We start from the raw sequence: 17,385 nt of genomic DNA, 5'->3' as shown, positions 1-17,385 counted from the left end.
ATAAAATTCTAATCCTCTATTCTTATTGAATGTTAATAATAATAATAATAATAATAATAATTTATTAAACAATATTGCAGTAGACTAAAAGATTGCAAGTTTTATTATGAATTTTTGAGCTGCCATCTTCAAATTTCTTTGCTAAAACCACAGTCAACAATTATTCAAAGAGCTGTCAGTTTCAACAAGCTACAAGTGTACCTCTTCTTCAACAAATATGAAGCACTGCTATTCAGATCTAAATTTACTCCCTCAAAGCTGTTGAATTGCGATGAGACGGGGCTTTCTGTGGTCCATGATAATACCCAATGGTAATGGTTCTGTCACGGAAAGGAAAAAAGCAGGTTAGTAAAATCACGTTGGATGCGTAAAACCTTGATTACAACTAACGAGTATTGTAGCGAGACAGTGTTTTCTGCCGGGTGCTCGTTTGGTATAAACATACTAACGAGTACTTGGCCGAGCACTCGACCCAGTCATATGGCGAGACAGTCACTCGGATCTTGTTCTATTTACTAGACCAAGTCTTCGACCTCCCACTCTTCAATCGTATACTCGCCAATCCACTCGGTATGTGTAAACAACACTCGCTGTGCAACTGTGCATATTCCCACTTCATCCGAGGAGACGACTTGTGTTAATCAATGTGATTTGTGATTCTCAAAAATAGCTAACAAATGGAACTCAGATAGGACAATAAAGTTTATTTCAATTGTATAGATAAGTCACACCCGTGCTTATGAAATTTCAAATCTTTGTAGTATAAAAATAAACAAAAGCGTGATGCAGCATATGTATCGATTGTAAAAGAAATAAATATTGTTGGTTTTAAAACTCAAGAAGTTAAATAAAAAAAAATTAAATTCGACATAAATATAGACAAGAAATAAAAAATTAATGAATCGAAGAAATCGGGAGCAGGGAGATTTGGTCTTCTTAAAATCCATTGTCTATCGTCCAAAGACGCTTATCTCTTTCTCATAATATATCCGTTAATTCTTGTATAAGCAGAGGTATAAGCCGTTTGATATATTTTTAATGTTGGCTTTACGATCCATAAGTACACTCAGTGGCGTGCTGGCCATATAAATGAATCGGTGCAATCACCGAGAGGCCGCGGCCTCTTGCGGCCGGTCAAATAAGTTTTTTTCACAAAAAATTTAGATGTAACAAATTTTTTTTAAATTTATAATTAAATGATATTAACAAAACAATTCAAAAATATTAAAATTTTTTTAATCGTAAAAACAGTTTAAGTAAATGAATAAGACTTAATGATTGTTACAGATAATATTTATTTTCATACATAGACCACTAACCAAAAATGAGGTGCAACAAGAAATTCAATATTTAAACACTAGAAAAGCTCCTGAGCTGGATAAAATAACACCCAGTTTGATAAAGGAACTACCAGATAAAGCAATCACACTGATAACTCATCATCTTCAATGCCATTCTACGCTCAAACTACTGGCCAAAGCTCTTTAAAACGGCTGAAATAATATTAATCCCAAAAACAGGAAAAAATCTAAACGAGGTTTCATCATATAAGCCAGTAAGCCTACTAACAATCGTATCCAAAATACTTGAAAGACTACTGTTACAAAAACTGAACTCAGACCCCAACACGGAGGAATAGATATCCAACCACCAATTTGGCTTTTGAAAAAAAACATTTAACGATACAGCAGGCTCATATAATAGTACACACGATAAATTCTGCAATGGAAAGCAAACAGTACTGCACGTGCACAGCTGCTTTTCTAGATGTTAGTCAAGCCTTTGACAAGGTTTGGTACACAGGCCTGATTTTCAAAATCAAGAAATATCTTCCCATCACCTAGCTGGAACTGTTAAAATCCTATCTAAATAGGAGAGAATTCCGAACAAGAGTGAATGAAAGTTATTCCAATAATTTTCCTATTAAATCTCGTGTCCCACAATGCATTGTTCTTGGACCAAATGTATACCTGCTATACACAGAAGATCTACCTTACAATAATGAAACAATCACTGGTACATTTGCAGATGATGCTGTCATTCTTGCAGCCAATGAAAATACAATTATAGCATCTAACATTCAACAGGTACAACTGAATGAAATCGAGACATGGTCAAACAAGTGGAAAATTAAAATTAATGAAACAAAATCAGTCCAATTGACTTTTACCTTCAGAAGAGACCAGTGTCCCCCAGTTTTACTTAATAATATCCAACTTCTTTAATCCTCCGCACCAAACACCTAGGAATACATCTTGACTCAAAACTCAATTGGAAAGAACATATTTTTAAGGATCGAAAACAAGTGATGAAAGTGATGACCTAAGAATGAAAGATCTAAACTGGCTAGTAGGTAGGAAATCAAAAATGACCTTAGAAAATAAAGTTTTTGTCTACAAAGCTGTCATAAAACCTATCTGGACGTACGGAATCTAACTTTGGGGATGTGTACGAGCAATTCAAATACAGCCATAATTCAAAGAAGAATCGAAAATACTGCGAATGATAACTGATAACTTATGCACTTTGGTGTGTATCAAACCTAACGCTTCATGAAGATATAAGACTCCCGTTCATACAGGATGTGATCACTAAATACAAGCATCATGAAGGACCGGAATCACACAGTAACCCCCTACTTCAACCTCTATTAGAACATCATGGCAATTGCAATAGGGACTCAAAAAATCTGGCCAGCTGAGCAAAAAACGGTTAAAGTGGTCTTGTTACTTGAGAAGACCTCACCAAGCCAACAGGAGCCCTTTGCTCCGCAGGCAGCAAATTAGCTTATAGAACCTTATTTGCGATTTGATTGCTAAAGAGTATGAAAACAATTTTTTTCACACATAGGTACAAGTATATTTTTATGGTTTTCCAATTTCCTTCAATTCAAACATATACCTAGTATGTACCATGCGGAATATAAAAGCGCGTGGGACTTACACGGTCTGCGGGCCATCTAGTACTCAAAGTTTGTCATTAAATATAATCATATATTATGGTACAACAAAAATCAGTCGATAACTTATTGTGACCTTGTAACGCATCATGTCTGGTTAGCACAGAAATATTTGCATGAACCACAGAGAACAGGTTGGACATAACATTAAATCAATAAATGAGTATAGAATATTAAAAATCAATTCAAATTCAAGAAGCTGTTTCAATACGATTAAATTACAAAAAAAAATAATACAAAATTCTGATAGTAAAAGGTAAAATAAGAATGGGAGGCCGCTTTTCTATAAAATCACCGGGCCGCTTGAAAAGTTCCAGCACGCCACTGAGTACACTACTCCTTGTTTTTGTGAATCGAAACTGAACTGACTCGCCTCCAAATTCAAAAATTATAAAATACGTATAAACCATCTCTCGCCCTCACCACTGTCTCGGCCTAGTAACAGTTTGCTGTCTCGCCACTGTACTCGTTACGTGTAATCAAGCCATTAGAGAGGCAGAAATGTAACTTTGCTACCTATCAACGTGTCAGGTGATGTATTTTTACCTCCATTGTGTGTCCGGTTTGATCTTCAGACGTAGATCCTCAAAGACCAGAACTACATATCTATCAACCCAATAAGTCATGCCCTGAACATAGTTTTAAAAATTCTTCATTCAAAAAGATACAACACAGGGTGTTTGGTAAATAATGGGCCATAGCTTAAGCTTAGATTCCTGAGCTTAAAATAGGTCGATTTAAGCTAACTTGCCTTACTACAAAAGTTGATAATAACCGAAATACAGGGTGTAAAGTTAAACTTTTATTTTATTTATTTTTGAATATTTCCTGACAGGCATGGAACAACAACACGAAATTTGGTAAGTGGTGCTGGTATTGTAGAGAGTATGTTATTATAACGGTTTCATCAGTGGCGTAGAATTTGGAAAGGGCCAACCATTCACTTTCCCCTGTCGTACGTCTCTGGTAGTAGCCAGAAACGATTATTTAAGATACTTTAGTAGGGTGTACGTACAGTGCCTACACTTAAAGGTAAGTTAGCTTAAATCGACCTATTTTAACCTCAGGAATCTAAGCTTAAGCTATGGCCCATTCTTTACAAAGCACCCTGTATATAAAAGAAAAGTCAACGGTAGACTTAATTTGGTTTTAAAAACAAAATAAGTACGAAAGAAGCCTTATACTGTATGCGATTGACTACTTATATTAGGACCTACGAAAAAAGGTTTTTATAGCATTTATTGACTAACAAAAAACTGTTGATTAAGAAATTGCAGATGATCGTCTATACATTGGAAGCAAAGGGCACTTGAAGAAGAAAATTAATATTAATGGAGGTATGAAAACATTATAATTGTTTATTTTATCTACTTCTAAATTGTAATAGTATTTAAATGTCAGAAATATTCATTGTAAAATTAAATTTTATACTCTTTTCGTATTAAGAGCGTAGGCGCAAATATTTTCCTGCCCTCCCTACTTTTTCTTCTTTACACGGCAAATTACGTGCAATAAAATTCTCGCCGGTATGGAGATGTAAAAATTAGTTGATAATGACATTGTCATCATTAACATAGGGATTTCGTTCAGTTTTTATATGTTCTTGGATATCGATTACTTTTATAATCGCTTAAATTATTAATTCAGTTAATTACGATGATTTTTTCACTATGTATTTAGTAATTACAATAATTTATATACTATACAATAAAGACTAATAAATCTAGACAAGAGAAAAAAAGTGATTTTAATGATATATTGTTATTATTTAACGCTTAGATGAATTTTGAACAGCTTGGCCTGGTGTATTATATGCTTGGATCTTCCATAAATAATAAACAATAAATAACTTTTTATTAATTTCACGTCTTAAATAAATTATTTATCAATCCTGAAGCCATGCCAAATATTTAGTAGCCTTGTTTGTAACTATCTTGACAACACAATCTGTTCGACTGAGTGCGTTGTATGACAAAAATAGCGAATGTTCGACTTGGAAAATAGCACCACAGACATGGTGTTCATTTTTTTCGAATCCTGGGAACACTAATAAATATTTTTGAAAAATAAACCCACAATGAAAGATTACATCATTGCCGAGGGTAAAAAGTCCCTTAGAATAAACAAGAAGTTTCTTTTGAATGAGATATTTGAAATTAAAAATCACACTCAATTTTCTCTTCTTGTTTAATATTTTTAAACAAGAAGAGAATTAATAGAATTTAACCATTTCTACCCTCGTTAATGATCTAATCTTTCATTCTGCGTTTAAATTTTTCAAAAATACTTATCAGTTTTCCCAGGATTAAAAAAAATAAATGCATTTAAAAAGCGTCGGAACGAAATTTTCGTTTACGTTCTTAATGTTGCAGGAGGTTTTATACTCTCCATTGAGTTTTATTTAGTTCGTGCTGATGGCAATGTTGTCCTAAAAACTATGTTCGTTAAATTAGTTTAATAATACATTATTTTAAAAGGTTTTCTGTTATATTAATAGTTGTATCAGTTTTATATGGCATAGAGTGTATGGTGTTTATTTCTATAACTAGCTGACCCGGTGAACTTCGTTGCACCTTAGATACAGTAGAAAAAATGAAAGAATACCCCTGAACGAGCATATAAAACACGCTGTATTTTCCTGTCACCGTATCATACAAAAAATTGGCCAGCGAAATTACATGTAATAATTATATTACATGTACTTGCGCTGGGCAATCTTCTTTGTGACACGGTGTCAGGAAAATACAGCGTGTTTTATATGTTCGTTCATGGGTATTCTTTCATTTTTCCGACTGTAATGTGTCATAATTAGATAATGTGTCATAATTTTAATTCTAGATCAATTGGTCGAACGCAATTGCTAGAGATCAATAACTCAAAATCCACTGCTCGAAAATGAATTGCTCGAATAAAAAAGAAAATTATATGTTCAAATATTTATTCACAATAATGCAAAATTTGTAGGTATATAAGAGCGGTACATTTAATAGGACAAATTATGTGATATTCCACGTATATAATCGCAGATATTAATTTGTGGTTCATAATAGGTAATTGTTTATTAAACGCAATAACCTATCAACACTATCTCTATATCTTCTATGACCATTTTGAGGTTGTTTGCCACTTTATAGATACTCGTTCTCAGAGGCATCTTTCAGTGCATCACAGTTTTTCGATTTCTTTCTAACGCATTAAGTTGGAAGTGACAGAAAAAAGGGTACGTTCGTGATCACAGTTTGTTATAAAAATTATTCTAATTGTTGATAGATGGCGCTATAATCGAACAAAAAATGATTTACGAATAGAAAAAGAAAATTCCATTTTATAAATGCAATAAACACAATTGATTTGTTTTTATACCAAATTGCAAATTAAAGGGTTAAACTGCAATACCTTTTTCATATTTGGCTGATTACGATTCTGACAACTGTCACAATTAACTTAAATGTCAGATTATAATAAATGTTATAAATGTGTATTATCACGGACCTTTTTTGCGGTTACTTGTGACATACTGAAAAATGCCTCTGAGAAGGACCACACTGTTCAATTTTTAGTTTATTTAATTTTTGTTCTTGTTCTAGAGCGGAAATAAATTTCTGCCCTTATTTTTCTTATATTTCCAAAGCTCAAACATATTTAAGATTTATAATAAAGATGTTTTCAGCATAAATTAATATACGATTATACACGTGGAATATAATATAATTTGTTCTATTATACTATCTTTCTTATGTCTATATTTTCTACTATTGTGAATAAATATTTTAGATATTCTTTTTTATTCGAGCAATTGACTTCGAGTAAATGTGGCCTTTCGGCAGTTGCTTTTCTCTTTAATAATTGTATAAACTCTAAAAAAGTAGGTGTTCTACAAAATATTTTATAGAAAAATTTTTTGATCAACAATAAATAGCCTTTGATTTTATGCTTCTGTATTTTGGTAAAATTTTAAAAGCATTAAGAAGAGTAAACTGACGGACGGACCTATTGAGACAGAGAGAGAAGTGTTCTTGCGCCAGTTTTTTGCGAATGAATTTTGATTACTATACCAGAGATACGCCTCCACCAAAAGCATCCGCCAAAATTTTGATTATACCAGATATGCGCCTCCGACAAAATTTTGATTATTATACCAGAGACATGGTACTTCGGCAAAATTTTGAAATATTTTTTGTACATTAAAAATAGTAATCGAAAAATTAAAACTTCATAATTTCACGGGTGTTAGTACAATTTTCGCTCATTCTTCTCGTGTGCTTAATGTCGTCTCTCGTGCTCTCGTGTTGTTCTACGGGCTCGTTTTGTTATCTAGGAAACTAATTGAGCTAGAGAGACGATTTATATACCGTTGGATAGCGAATTCAGCAAGGAGTCTAATTGCCAAATTTCATAAAAATCGGCAAAATAGTTTCGGAGCAGTATGACAACAAACACTGCGAAAGAGAATTTTGTATATATAGATGTATAAATATTTAAATGGCTATTAAAAAATAACGGTTGAAGATAAAAAAGTGAAAATTTAGGATTGTATGTACATTTTGGTTCTACATCGTATAAAATTAAGAAAAAAAAATTTGGCCAAATAAATTTTAAAAAAATTCGGGGGGGCAAGCCCCCTTTTCACTTAGGTAGACCGTACCACTTCAGAAACCATCCCGGCTTCATGCACAACAACTTTGATTAAGGTCATCATACGATCAAATGCATAGTTTGCGAGTCTATACGGAACATACATACATACATACATACATACAAACATTCATTTTTATTTATATAGAAGAGGTAATATTTAGACGGCTATTAAAAATTAACGGTTGGAGATAAAAAAGTGAAAATTTAGGATTGTGTGTATCTTTAGCTTCTTCATCATATAAAATTAAGAAAAATCGGTTTGTCGAAAAATAAAAAAAATATGTTAGGTGGGCCAAAGCCCCTTTATCACGTACGGACATGAAATATAGATAACAACCTACTCCCTGTCCAGTCGAGTCTAATTGCCAAATTTCATAAAAATCGGCAAAGTAGTTTCGGAGCAGTATGACAACAAACACTGCGAAAGAGAATTTTGTATATATAGATGTATAAATATTTAAATGGCTATTAAAAAATAACGGTTGAAGATAAAAAAGTGAAAATTTAGGATTGTATGTACATTTTGGTTCTACATCGTATAAAATTAAGAAAAAAAAATTTGGCCAAATAAATTTTAAAAAAATTCGGGGGGGCAAGCCCCCTTTTCACTTAGGTAGACCGTACCACTTCAGAAACCATCCCGGCTTCATGCACAACAACTTTGATTAAGGTCATCATACGATCAAATGCATAGTTTGCGAGTCTATACGGAACATACATACATACATACATACATACAAACATTCATTTTTATTTATATAGAAGAGGTAATATTTAGACGGCTATTAAAAATTAACGGTTGGAGATAAAAAAGTGAAAATTTAGGATTGTGTGTATCTTTAGCTTCTTCATCATATAAAATTAAGAAAAATCGGTTTGTCGAAAAATAAAAAAAATATGTTAGGTGGGCCAAAGCCCCTTTATCACGTACGGACATGAAATATAGATAACAACCTACTCCCTGTCCAGTCGAGTCTAATTGCCAAATTTCATAAAAATCGGCAAAGTAGTTTCGGAGCAGTATGACAACAAACACTGCGAAAGAGAATTTTGTATATATAGATGTATAAATATTTAAATGGCTATTAAAAAATAACGGTTGAAGATAAAAAAGTGAAAATTTAGGATTGTATGTACATTTTGGTTCTACATCGTATAAAATTAAGAAAAAAAAATTTGGCCAAATAAATTTTAAAAAAATTCGGGGGGGCAAGCCCCCTTTTCACTTAGGTAGACCGTACCACTTCAGAAACCATCCCGGCTTCATGCACAACAACTTTGATTAAGGTCATCATACGATCAAATGCATAGTTTGCGAGTCTATACGGAACATACATACATACATACATACAAACATTCATTTTTATTTATATAGATTGGTGTAATTGGTGGGACGAGAAGTTAATATTACATAAGGATAGAAACAAAGAAATCGATAATCATTTATTGCTAACCTCGAACATAAAAGTGTCTACTTCTTCCCTTATATCCAATCTTGACAATGATTTTCCATCTATAGTAGAATCTAAGAGAATATCCAAAAATACAGGCTTCTCGTTAGTAGATGAATAGCTCCCAATATTTTTATTTTTCGCCTTCTCAATAATTCGTTGATCGATAATATTATCTGTGTGTCCATGAACTATCTTCAATGTCATCCATTCTCTAAGGTAGGTAAAAGTAAGTTTGTACAAACGTGGATTAATACTACTAAATAATCTTCCACCTACGATTCGGCACATAGTTTTGACACCTTCAATGTATTTAGAGGTCTTCATCTTTTGAGCATTCAACTTAACTCCCATGGCAGACTCTACAAGAATAACACAAATGATGAATAAAATACAGGGTGTACCAAAATTTTTATTATAATTAAGAGGTCATAAAATATTAGTTAGTTATTAGTTATCACAAAAAGTTCAACATAATATATTTTAAATCTATTATGTTTTATAATATTAGTAGGCAGAGCCGGATTTAAGGGAGGGCAGGCTGGGCAGCTGCCCGGGGACCCCACATTCTGGGGCCCCCACAAAGCCCCAAACGTAAAAAAAATCAGCACATTATTCACATAGAATAATAATTTTTGTCAATCAATTAACTGTGATATTTCGGTACATGGAAAGTTGCACTGCTGTTTAAAGGTTTCTCATGTTTTTGCCAAATCACGGTCATAAAGCAGAAGATATTCAGAAGCAGAAAAATTCTCTAATGACATTCTTGCAAGAACATTATATCGATTTTAAAAACTGCAGTGGACAGTCTTATGACAATCCATCAGTTATGAGTGGAAAATACAATAGTGTTCAGGCTAAAATTAGACAACATAACATCTTGGCGTTGTGGATTCCGTGTGCCGCCCACTCTCTAAATTTTGTTGTAAAAGCTCTAGCTGAGGGTTGTCCTGCTTCCATAGCATTTTTTGATTCCTTAGCAGAACTATATGAACTATATGTATTTTTCACTTCCTCTACATATATATACAACTTATTAATCGGATGTTTAAAAGCTGGACGGTTGCAGAAATATTATTGTTCCTAAAAGAGTAAATACTACTAGATGGTCATCTAGAAGTGATGCTGCAAAAGCACTAGTTAAAGGTTATAATCAGATTAAAGGAGCACTATCCAAAATTTCAGAAGACAATTTAAAAGACAATTTAAAACTACTAGCGATGCAAATGGTTTGTATAATCGAATGTGTTTCCTGGAAACAAGAATATTTGCAATATTTTAAAGTGAAATCTTAGAGATGACAAACAGCATAAGTCGTATTCTCCAATATCCAAAAATTGACCTTAATTCAGGAGTAGCGGCACTTAGATCACTTAAAAAATTTTTATATTCTTTTAAGAAATATTCGACTAACTCCACTGTATTATGCAACATCCCCAGAGACTGTAATGACAATATCAGAGAAATTTAGGACGCAAAATTTTACCGCTATTATAGATCTTTATTAAATTAATGAGGAAATTTTCCTCTTTAACCTTTAACTACACGCGCTGGAGTACTTTGTACGCCAGATATAAGAATTCTGCTGGAAATATATTTAAAAATTTAATTTTTGACCTTGCTTATTTTTCTAACCTATCACTGGAATGTGCTTTACAATTTGGTTTTAGTTTCGTTATAATCGGCGTTCTGGAAAGATCGTAATTTACATTTTATTATTTGTCGTTTCCGGTGGTGGAAAATATACCCCAGGATTATATTATAATAAGTCGTAATATAAGTACATATTTTAATTGTTTTTTAGTCATTATAACAAAAAATATATTTTTCTTTGTAAACAATACTTTTTCTCCTGTAAAAAATCACATTTAAAAAATTTTTTTATTAGTAATTTTATTTATCATGGAATCCAGTTATTTCATGATTCCAGTTATAAATCCCAATTGGCTTACTGAAAAGGAACTACAAGTATTCACTGATGCCGAATAAGGTTTATAACAAACAACTAAGTGTATTTTTCAAAAAAAAAAATTAAACAAATCCGCTGTTTTTAAGTGTATTTTCTTGTGGCGTACAAAGTACGCCACGGGTGTAGTTATGTTATAACTTGATGCGCGGGTAGTTAAAGGTTAAAGCAACTAGACATGTCCGACATAATCAAGGAATTTTCAATTAAAAAATCTCAAAAAGTACCCGGACTTTAACCATACATTTTACTATGTTTATTTTTAATATTTTACTGTAACAAGATACAACTCTTATATTTTTTATTATTTAAAAATATATTTATTATAAAAGTAGATTAACATTTTTTTTTTTAATTTCTAAAAGGGAAAACCTTGTAGTTGACTTTCTACCATAGTTATAACAACAATGTTTTTAATGGTGGAGCTAGGGCCCCACACCAATTCTGCCCAGGGGCCCCCACTTCCTCAAATCCGGCTCAGTTAGTAGGGATAATCTTTCGTCTTTCGCGTGGAAGACACACACAATTTTTTAATCATATTTAATTAAACACAAACAGAAACTATCGATTCGCAATGAAAAATATTGAAATGTTTAAAAAATAGATATTTGTATAACAAGGGAGGAAGTGCTACTTTTCTTCCCGAGAATGAAGTTTACTGTAATCATTAAAAAATTTGAATTAAACTAATTGACACAGAAAGAAGAATGTATGTAATTTATTTAATTCAAAATACATTTTACTGCTTCCAGAAAACAGAAATAAAATGTTTATTTAACAAATAAACATTGATTTTCGCTTAAATTCATTAATCAAGCTGCCATCCACCTACCGCTTGGCAATCTAAACATTTAATTTCTGAGAGCCGTAAAATATATTCTGAATTAAATAAATTACATACATTCTTCTTTCTGTGTCAATTAGTTTAATTTAAAACAAATTTTTTGAATCCCTGCTTAAATAATTATGTTAATGTTTATATTATTGAATATAGAATTGAATAACCTTTCAAATAAGCTGGCACACGACCGCTATACTCATTTAAAAAAATAGGCTATTACTTCATCACACCTAGATGGAAGACGTCAATAGTAATAATAATAATAATAATAATAATAATAGCTTTATTGCCCAACAGTTTCCCATTTACAGGACAATAGTGTCGTATATATGCCAAAAAATCATAATTTAAAAATAAATATCGACCTGTTTCGGGATTTTTCCTTAAAGTCGCCGGTTTACGATGTAATGAATTTATTCCATTTGGCTTTGTCACACTGTATGAATTTTCGCGGGAGCTAGAATATTTGCTTTCTGTGGTTTTCCAGGTTTTACTCCTCATTTAATATTTTTTTGCGGCATTATTTAGACGACGCTTCGGTATTTGCCATTGTTAAATTAGGTAGTTCTCGCTGTGTCTTGAAGTAAACTGACTCTTTTTTGACTCGATGTGGGGTCGCTGGTTGTTTTCTGTGTTGTAGATCTTCTGGTTTGGGTTTGTTTTGCTACCCAAACCAGAAGATCTACAACACAGCAAAATATTTCCAGTGCCTGAATCATACTCTTCATTTTTCTTGTTAATACCCAAGACTCGCACCCATATTTATGTAAGTACTGGTCTGTATATCGTGTTGAAGACAGTTATTTTGTTTTTTCTGGATATTTCGTTTTTATTTAAAAATTTGTTGTTAATTGCGTGGAATATCTTAGACGTTTTGTATATCCTTCCTTCTATATCTTTGTGTTGTTTTCCGTTGTTTTCCACTGTTACTCCCAGGTATTGGAAGTGGTTTACCTGTTCTATTATTTCTCCATTGATTTGTATGTTTAATACGGGTTGTTCTTGTGCTAGTACCATAATCTTTGTTTCGCGTGTGTTTATTTTCATCCCATGCCTATTTAATACCTCATTCCATGCTTGTAAATTATTTCTTAGATCCTACTCTTTATCTGCCATAACAATTACATCATCAGCAAATGCACATTCTGATATTCCGACTCTTTCTAGGTTTCGGTAACCTACAAACTAGGTAACCTAGTTTTTTTAATTGTGGTATACATTCTTTCATTGATGTTAAATGGTGTAGGGTTCACGACTCCTCTTTGTATTAAGCCTTCAGATGTTTTAAATTGTTGTGATTTCATATTTTTATGCATTATATAATTCGTGTTCCTTCTATATAGTAGGGATGGCGGTTTTTGACAAAACACCGGTTTTCGGTTATACCGGTTTTTTTTGCTTACGGTTTAACCTGGCGGTTATAACCGGCCAAAAAAACCGGTTTTTGGAAAAACCGGTTTTCGGTTTTTATAATCCAATAGCTTACAAAGTCACATTTACAATACACTTATTTTGCGATACTCCATTCGACTCGATATCAATATGATCAAAATTAGTACTATCGAAAGAACATGTATTACTTTTAACACGTTTGTATATTTTTAGAATAGGTACATTTTAACTCATTTAATACTTCCTGTATGAGTGTATCGTTTTAAAAACGTAGCGAAATTCTTGGAGATTCGTATTCGTAATCAATAATTCGATATTCATAGTCAGATCATTACTTTGGTAATCAGAAAAAGTTATTCACCCACTTTCAATGTCAAGAGTTAAGTGTGAAAAATAGATGATGTTTGCGTCTAATTCAACCAGATCACTTCTTATGTAAATATTATGATTAAAAATAACTTTTCAAGGAAATATTACAATAAAACTTAATAATTGTTTCTGGCTGATGTGAGATTGCACTTTCAGTTTGCTTCTGTATTTTATAAAATAAAATAAAATTTGAATTATGGTTTTGTTTGCAATAATTACTTGAGGATAATAATTATGATTGGGATCCAAAATAACACCTATCATCATCCAGCCCCAAAAGTCCACTGCTGAACATAGGCCTCCTTCTTTTCCAACCCCATCTATCCTGCGCCGCTCTCATCCAGTTTTTATTTACCTTTTTTAAGTCGTCAGTCCATCTTGTAGGCGGTCGACCGACGCTTCTCTTGTCCTCTCTTGGCCTCCATTCCAATAACCTCTTCGTCCATCGCATATCTGTCATTCTGACTATGTGTCCTGCTCATCTCCACTTTAACCTAGCTATCTTCTATAGCCTATATTCTGTAGCCACAACGAGTTCTTGTACCATCTCTCTTGCCATACCTAGATCCTCAGCTACTATGACTATATCATCGGCGAAACGTAAGTTGTTTAGGTATTCTCCATCTATTTTTATTCCCTTTGTCATCCAATACAAACTCTTGAAAGCATGTTCTAAGACCGTATTAAAAAGTTTAGGTGACATTGGGTCTCCTTGTCTAACCCCCCGTTCTATTTTTATGCGATTACTGTTAGTATGTAATTTGACAGTGGTTGTTGCCTGTAAGTATATTTTGTGTAATAATTTTGTATACCTATAATCTAGCCTGCACTGTTTAAGCGCCTGTAATATTTTGCTAAGTTCAACTGTGTCAAAGGCTTTATGAAAATCGATAAAAACTAGAACTAGGGGTTTATTGCATTCCACTACTTTCTCTATCAGGGTTTCTATACTTTGTAGATGGTCATTTGTTCCGTAATTTTTTCGAAATCCTGCCTGTTCTCTTGGTTGATAAGTCTCTAACTTTCTTTCCATTCTCTTAACTATTATTCGCGTAAATAACTTATATAAATGGCTAAGGAGGCTAATCGGTCTGTAATTCTCTAAATTGGCTTTGTCTCCTGCTTTGTGTAATAGAATCATAGTAGCGTTTTTCCAGTCTGTTGGAATATTGGCGTTGTGAAGGCAGATATTGAAAAGTAGTTTAATTTTTTTAAGTAGTATATTTCCTCCAATTTTTAGTGCTTCTGGTACTATTCCATCTTCACCTGGGGTTCGATTATTTTTCATTTTCTTCAGAGCCTCTTTGATTTCTGATTTTGTTATATCGGGCATTAAATCCGATCCTTGATTTAATACCCCAGTTTTTACTGTAATTGGAGATTGCGTATTGTCATCTTTTTTTCTTGATTTGTATAACTCTGTGTAGAACTCTTCGACTATTGTTAATATTTCATCTCTGTAGTTTCTTTTCCAGTTCTGTTTCTTAGTTTGTTGATTTCTATTTTTCGTTTTTGTACGCTTTTCTTCAAAACTTTCATGTTCTTATTTTGATCTATTGCTTGTTTTGTTTTTTCTACATTGTAGTTTACCTAAATAATATCTAACCTAATCCTAAGCACCGTAAAAACCTAAAAACCGGTCTTTACTTTAAAAAGAAAAAACCGGTTATAACCGGGACAAAAAAACAACCGGTAAAACCGGTTATTGCTAAGTAAAAAAACCGGTTTTAGGTTTAAACCGGTAGGTTTTTCCCATCCCTACTATATAGGGTGAGGCAGATAACTGGCCTATTAGAAATATATCGAGAAATAAAGGCAACAGAAGTATGAAAATTGGAGTGTAGGGGTTTTGAAGGCTGATCTATTTAATGAAAATATTTTCACCTATTTTCTACTTCCGGTCATACCGGAAGTTGCTTATAAATTCGTTTTTTTTAATGGGACACCCTGTATATTTTTACATTTTTCGATTCTCTTCTTACATAAAATATGAGGTATTGTAATATTATACAGGGTAGTTTAAAAGATAATTACGTTTTTTTCTAAATTTCGTAGCAATATTCACACCCTGTAGAATTGTAGAAGTTTGACAACAGAAACTCTGTTTATGTTTAAATAGTTTTTAATATAGTCTACTATTGTTAAGAATTATTAGTATAGCTAATTTTTTAATTTTAACATACAGGATTGGTCGAAACTCGGAAAGAGTATTCTCTGAGTTTTCTTAAATATAACACCCTTTATTTTAGTATTGCAATGAAATGATATTTTATGATACCTTTTTATTTCTTAAGCATTCCCTATCCTATATCTAACTTCTTTTATTTGTGCTTAATTGTTAATTGAACCAAGAATCTTAATTACGTAGTTATTTTGATAGCTCAACCATTATTGCTAATTTTAAGGATCAGTCTAGATTATTAAACTGCGCGTCATAGAAAACGGGCACCCTAAAAAATGGATAATTTTTGAGGTTGCGTATCTCCTAAACAAATTGAAAAAGTATCAAGTTATAAATACTTGGGAACTTTAATAAACGAAACTGGAGACCAAAACAATGAAATAAACAGACGTATCGAAATTGCCAGGGCCACCTTCATAAAGATGAGAAAATTCTTCTGCAACAGAGATATAAGCATCCCTCTACGATTAAGAATGCTAAGTGGCTACGTATTTAACACGCTATTATACGGTGTAGAGGCCTGGACTCTCAAACAGAACAACATAAAAAATATTGAAAGTTTCGAGATGTGGTGCTACCGTCGAATGCTGAAAATAAGTTGGGTTGAAAGAATCACAAATCTTGAAGTAATACGAAGGATAGGAAGAGACCCAGAAATTTTATTAACGATAAAACGAAGAAAACTCGAGTATTTGGGTCACCTGATGAGAGGTCATAAATACGCATTACTTCAAAATATAATGCAAGGAAAAATAGAAGGAAAACGGAATCCAGGCCGTAGAAGAATGTCGTGGATGCGGAATTTGAGAGAGTGGTTTGGCTGCACCACTAATGAACTTTTTAGGTCAGCTGTAAACAAAGTCAGGGTAGCCTTGATGATTTCCAATCTCCGATAGGAGTGGCAAAAGAAGAAGAAGATCTCCTAAACCTGTTGTCCGATTTAGGTGATTTTTTGAATATATTATAGCCTTACTCTTTGTCAATATCTCTGTAATAAAATTTTTGCTAAACAGGTAAACTTTCATTGTATACCGGATGTACGAATCAAATTGTGTTTTTTCTCAAAGTTCGCAACACCCTGTGAAATATCCTAGCATTTAGAAAATACTGAAATTAAAACCCAACTATATCCTCAGGTTTTCTCAACATTCTGTTTTTTGATTCATTCGCTTATATTGGATAATACAAAAGTTAGGTACTATAACAATTAGCCATGTTCTTTTTCAGTACAGGATCTTTCTAAACAAGTGGGACAAACTTTAAGGGACAATTCTGCATTAAAAAATAATGACAGTTTGCTTTATAATCGTATGTCTGCAAATGCTTCGTTTGCAAGATACGGGATGTTAAATTTTTTCTTACAAACTGACGATTTATTTATTGCTTTAAAATCGGTTGAGATATACAAATGAAATTTGGTGGGTTTTAAGACGTAGTTATTGCACATTTTTTGGCATACAATTAAGAATTTTATATTCACCATTGCCTTGCATACGGGTAATATGATCGGTCATATTACCCGTATGCACGCCAATAGTGAATATAAAATTCTTAATTGCAAGTCAACAAATTCGCAATAACTAT

The 17,385-nt window shown here is 32.6% G+C and overlaps 1 protein-coding gene across 4 annotated transcripts in view; it reads right to left on the bottom strand.

The window, feature by feature from the left end:
* LOC126881332 (cytochrome P450 4d2-like) overlaps positions 1–17,385 on the bottom strand; it is a 190,855-nt gene that overhangs the window by 89,646 nt on the left and 83,824 nt on the right. For all 4 annotated transcript variants that reach the window (XM_050645557.1, XM_050645570.1, XM_050645564.1 and 1 more), the window contains one exon: positions 9,052–9,410. In XM_050645557.1, coding sequence (XP_050501514.1) covers positions 9,052–9,410 — 359 coding nt within the window. The remainder of the gene's footprint in view (positions 1–9,051; positions 9,411–17,385) is intronic.

The sequence above is a fragment of the Diabrotica virgifera genome, chromosome 1 (genome assembly GCF_917563875.1).
Source record: "Diabrotica virgifera virgifera chromosome 1, PGI_DIABVI_V3a".
In the NCBI taxonomy this organism is placed as follows: domain Eukaryota; kingdom Metazoa; phylum Arthropoda; class Insecta; order Coleoptera; family Chrysomelidae; genus Diabrotica; species Diabrotica virgifera.
The sequence above is the reverse complement of the archived record's forward strand: the minus strand, read 5'-3'. Positions and strand labels throughout refer to the sequence as shown.